This window comes from Lipotes vexillifer, unplaced genomic scaffold (assembly GCF_000442215.2).
Source record: "Lipotes vexillifer unplaced genomic scaffold, Lipotes_vexillifer_v1.1 scaffold98, whole genome shotgun sequence".
In the NCBI taxonomy this organism is placed as follows: Eukaryota; Metazoa; Chordata; class Mammalia; order Artiodactyla; family Lipotidae; genus Lipotes; species Lipotes vexillifer.
This window is the reverse complement of record NW_006799611.1, coordinates 1464398-1468107: the sequence shown is the minus strand read 5'-3', so window position 1 is coordinate 1468107 and position 3710 is coordinate 1464398. Positions and strand designations below refer to the sequence as shown.

The following is a 3710-nucleotide window of genomic DNA, read 5'->3' as shown; positions in this document are numbered from 1 at the left end:
AGTGGGCTTCCTCAGAGCTTTGATGAAATTTCCCTACAAGCCTGTTGATCTTCACTAATCAAGCAATTTTCTGATGAGCAATTTAGTTTCAGAGGCATTTTGACGTTAAGGAAATGAGAATGTGGTACCTGGGAAGCGGAAATGAGTTTGGGGGTCCTAAGCCTCTTTTCATTTTGTACAGTCTCTCTCCCTTTCAATCATAGCTGGTAGTGTTTTTCCCAATATGATTCTACATTTGTGGGTCTTCTAATATGAATCTCATTGGGATTTACTCCATTAAGCAAGTAACACCCACAGATCTCTTTGAGATAAGCTCTTCTCTACCTTGGGCTTGTGTAAGTTTTAGGCTTATAACTTTGGAGGTTAGAAGTCTGAAGTGGACCTCACTGGGCTAAGGTCAAGGTGTCTTCAGGGCTACTTTCCTTCTGGAGGCTCTAGGGGGAGAATCTCTTTCCTTGCTTTCTCTAGCTTCCAGAGGCTGCCTGCATTCCTTGGCTAGTGGGCTCTTCCAGCTGGTGTGTTCTGCCTGTGCCACAGGCCCAGCAGGTGCTAAACCCATAATAGCCACTTGGAGGTAGCAAGGGTTTTCTTGCCTTAGTCTTGCGAACCCACCTATGGCCACTGGGGGGTAGCAGAGTGGTTCACGCCGCAGTTGATTCCGCCCGTGTCCACTGGGTGGTGGTAGGGAATTTCTTGCCTCGTTCTCAGAAGCCAGGATTCTCCTGGAAGTTGTTCTGGGGGTGGGAGTGGGAAATGGAGTGGATGTCGGCTGGCAACGCACATTTCTATCCTAGGCTGGGTAAAGCGCAGCTTCTGCTGCACCTGTCTTCTGGGGATGTTTCATCCTGCCCCACTTCTTCATGGACCTGTGCCTGATGGTGCTGGACTGGGCTCCTGGGGTAGATACAGGGGTGTCAGCTGGGGCTGGCTCTTAGTCCCTGAAGCACCTTGTGCTCTGATGGGAAGGCCTTAAAGGAGTGTACGGGGACCTCTGAAAAGTGTGTGTGTCCACCATCCTTGGTACCTATAAGTAGGTGCTGGTAGCAATCACAGGTTGCTGAGGCAGTAGGGTAGGAAATAGAGTATAAAGAGAAACACTTGTAAGGATTTCAAATATCCCCTTATGAAGCACCCCTAGAGCCTCATATGCAGCCTCACAACCAGCCTTGCATGCAGCTCCCCATCTCCACCACAGCCTGCCACCCTCACCACCACCAGCAGCTAAACTGATTGAGCACTTATTCAGTGCCATCCTCAGAGCTAAGTGCTTTACATGATCATCTCCTTTCATCCTCATAACAACCCCACAAGGGAGATAACATCATTATGCCCATTTAACAGATGAATGAACTGAGGCTTAGGGAAGTTAAGCGACTTGTCCTGCTCTCCCCCACCGCTCTGCCCTGGACCACTCCACACTTCCATTCCCCTTGTCTCCGGTCTCATTCGGTCTCATTACAAAGCTTAATACAAGATGTCAAGGTGGGCATATACTGGGCTGCACAGCCTGAGAAGTGAATAAAAACAGGTTACGGAATGGGAAGTAGGGCGTCCCACTTCTGTGTAGTGATGCTGGGAAGCATGTATGTTGGGGGAGAGATCTTTTAAGACAGAACGAAATTCTCTGGTAAGGTGCAGGTGTGAATATTTTATTATTTATCTAAATAAAGGAGTTAATATTTGTAAAGTACTTAGGATAGTGCCTAGCAGATGGTTAACTGCCATAAAAAATAATTATATTACATAAATCTGTGTTTTTCAGTTTTCCTGCAATAAACACGTATTACTTATACAGTAGACAATAAAAGTAATTTGTAAAAGACTTCTGGCTCCATTAAAGTTAATTACGGAGAGGCTTCTTTTTTGCAGGAGGAACTCAAGATTTGATGACTAATGATTCAGGGGACTGAACCCAAGGAATGAGTCAGAAATGACCTCCAAGTGCCAAAGGCAAGCCTAGCTGACCATGAGAAAGCAGATCCATAGATGTTCTTGGCAAGACTCAGTTTGTGGGAGGCCTAGTTTTATGGAAGGGACAGGAAAATGCCCTTCTGGACTGCAGTCCACACAAAGAGGTCATGACCTGATTTTCTGAGTCAAATATTTGGCAAAGTTCCTTCCTGATAATGCAGCCATGTGAGAGGAGTAACCATGGCCATCACCCAGCCTCCAAAAGCATCTTCTCCAGAAAACGAGGAACCAAGAGTCCCCCTTCTCCGCTGTCACTTTTGTGTCGTGATGGAGATGGCACGTGGAGGACTGACCACAGCACAACAAAGCATCTCCGAGATGTTCCCTCCGCACGAGTCACAGGGCAGCAGTGGAAACTGGACCCAGGGGCTGGAAACCTTGTCCCCGTGCTTCACTGGGCTGTAGAGAGCTGGGCAGGAAGGAGGGGCCCCAGAGGACAAAGGTCCAAGGGGCTACAGTCCTGGCTCCTGACTCCCTGGGGGCAGGCGGGCGTCCAGGCTCCAGCTGAGGCTCAGTTTGGAGTTACAAGCAGGCACCATCCCCTCCAAGGCCCAAAGCCGGTCCAGCTAGGAGGGGCAGCCACTCACGGGAAGGGGCTGTCACCGCCCCTCAAAATGGGCTGTGATTTGCTCCAAAGTCTTTCCTTTGGTTTCAGGGACACAGGCCAGAGTGAAAAGGACACTGAAGATGCAGAAGACAGCGGCCAGCCAGAAGGCACCGCAGGGCCTGAGCACCTCCTGCAAAGAGAGTGGAGAGGCCATGCATGGACGCGGCAGGTCAGGAGCCCTCATGCCCCAGCCGAGAAGCCAAGGCCCCAGTCGGGGCCCACCCCACCCAGGCTCAGCACAAAGCCGGAGCACAGGGCAGCACAGGCTCTGAGCCAAAGTCGGAGTTTCTCTCACAGCCCTGCTTCCCAGCCTGTGTCCCCAGAGTCCAGTGGAGGACGAGGTCAGCTCTGCTGTCCTTCCACCTGGACAGCCTGGAGGTTCCTGAGTGGCCACAGCCTGGGTTTCTCGCCAGCCCGGCCCATCTGCTCCCCCTCACCCCTGACCAAGATGGTGTCGCAAGATGCTGGGGCCTCAGCCTGCACGCAGTGCCACGGACCCCAAGTCTCTCGCAACAAGAGCAATTCTGAAAAGCGCTTCTCTGCCGACTACTGCGTGAGGGGGAGGCCATCGGGGCCCGCACTCACCATGAGGCTGCTGAACTCTTTTGTCACGAGAAACGCCATGAACCAGTTGGTGAGGACACAGACGCCTGTGGCCACGCCCTTGACGTGAAGAGGGAAGATCTCAGACATGAGGAGCCAGGGGATGGGTCCCCAGCCCATAGCAAAGCCTGCGGGAGCAAGATAGGCATCAGGGCCCACGGGGCTGGACCCTCGGCTCGCCGCAGACCACCTGGGCTGAAGCCTTGCGGGGCTGCCCAGCTGTGGCCTGAGGGGGCCTGGATCCCAGCCTGGAGTCTTAGGCCACTGTCCTCACTTCTTATGCATCAGGCCTTTGCTACGGAATGGGACAAGGAAGGGCCTGCTTGGAGGGCTGTCATGGCAGTCGTGTGAGAGGAGCAGAAACGGGCTCAGCTTGGTGCCTGGCACACGGTCAGAGCTGCAGACGCAGAGGTGAGGGTGGGTAGGCCTGGCCTCACTGGGAGCCACAGGAACCCGGTGGCGACAGGGTGGCCCCCTCACCCCCCCCCAGCCCCCCCACTCACCGGCGATGAAGAGGCACATGCTGCCC

General features: G+C 53.1%; 1 protein-coding gene across 3 annotated transcripts in view; it reads right to left on the bottom strand.

Moving 5' to 3' along the window:
* Positions 1-2087: 2087 nt before the first annotated feature.
* SLC2A8 (solute carrier family 2 member 8) overlaps positions 2088-3710 on the bottom strand; it is a 7777-nt gene continuing 6154 nt past the window's right edge. Inside the window, exons 9-10 of one of the 3 annotated variants that reach the window (XM_007471721.1) lie at positions 3164-3309; positions 2088-2708 (exon numbers count right to left, since the gene is read on the bottom strand). In XM_007471721.1, the coding sequence (XP_007471783.1) occupies positions 2571-2708; positions 3164-3309 (284 nt within the window). In that variant the 3' untranslated portion in view covers positions 2088-2570. The remainder of the gene's footprint in view (positions 2709-3163; positions 3310-3710) is intronic. The other 2 variants (XM_007471722.1, XM_007471723.1) reach the window with 2 other exon arrangements.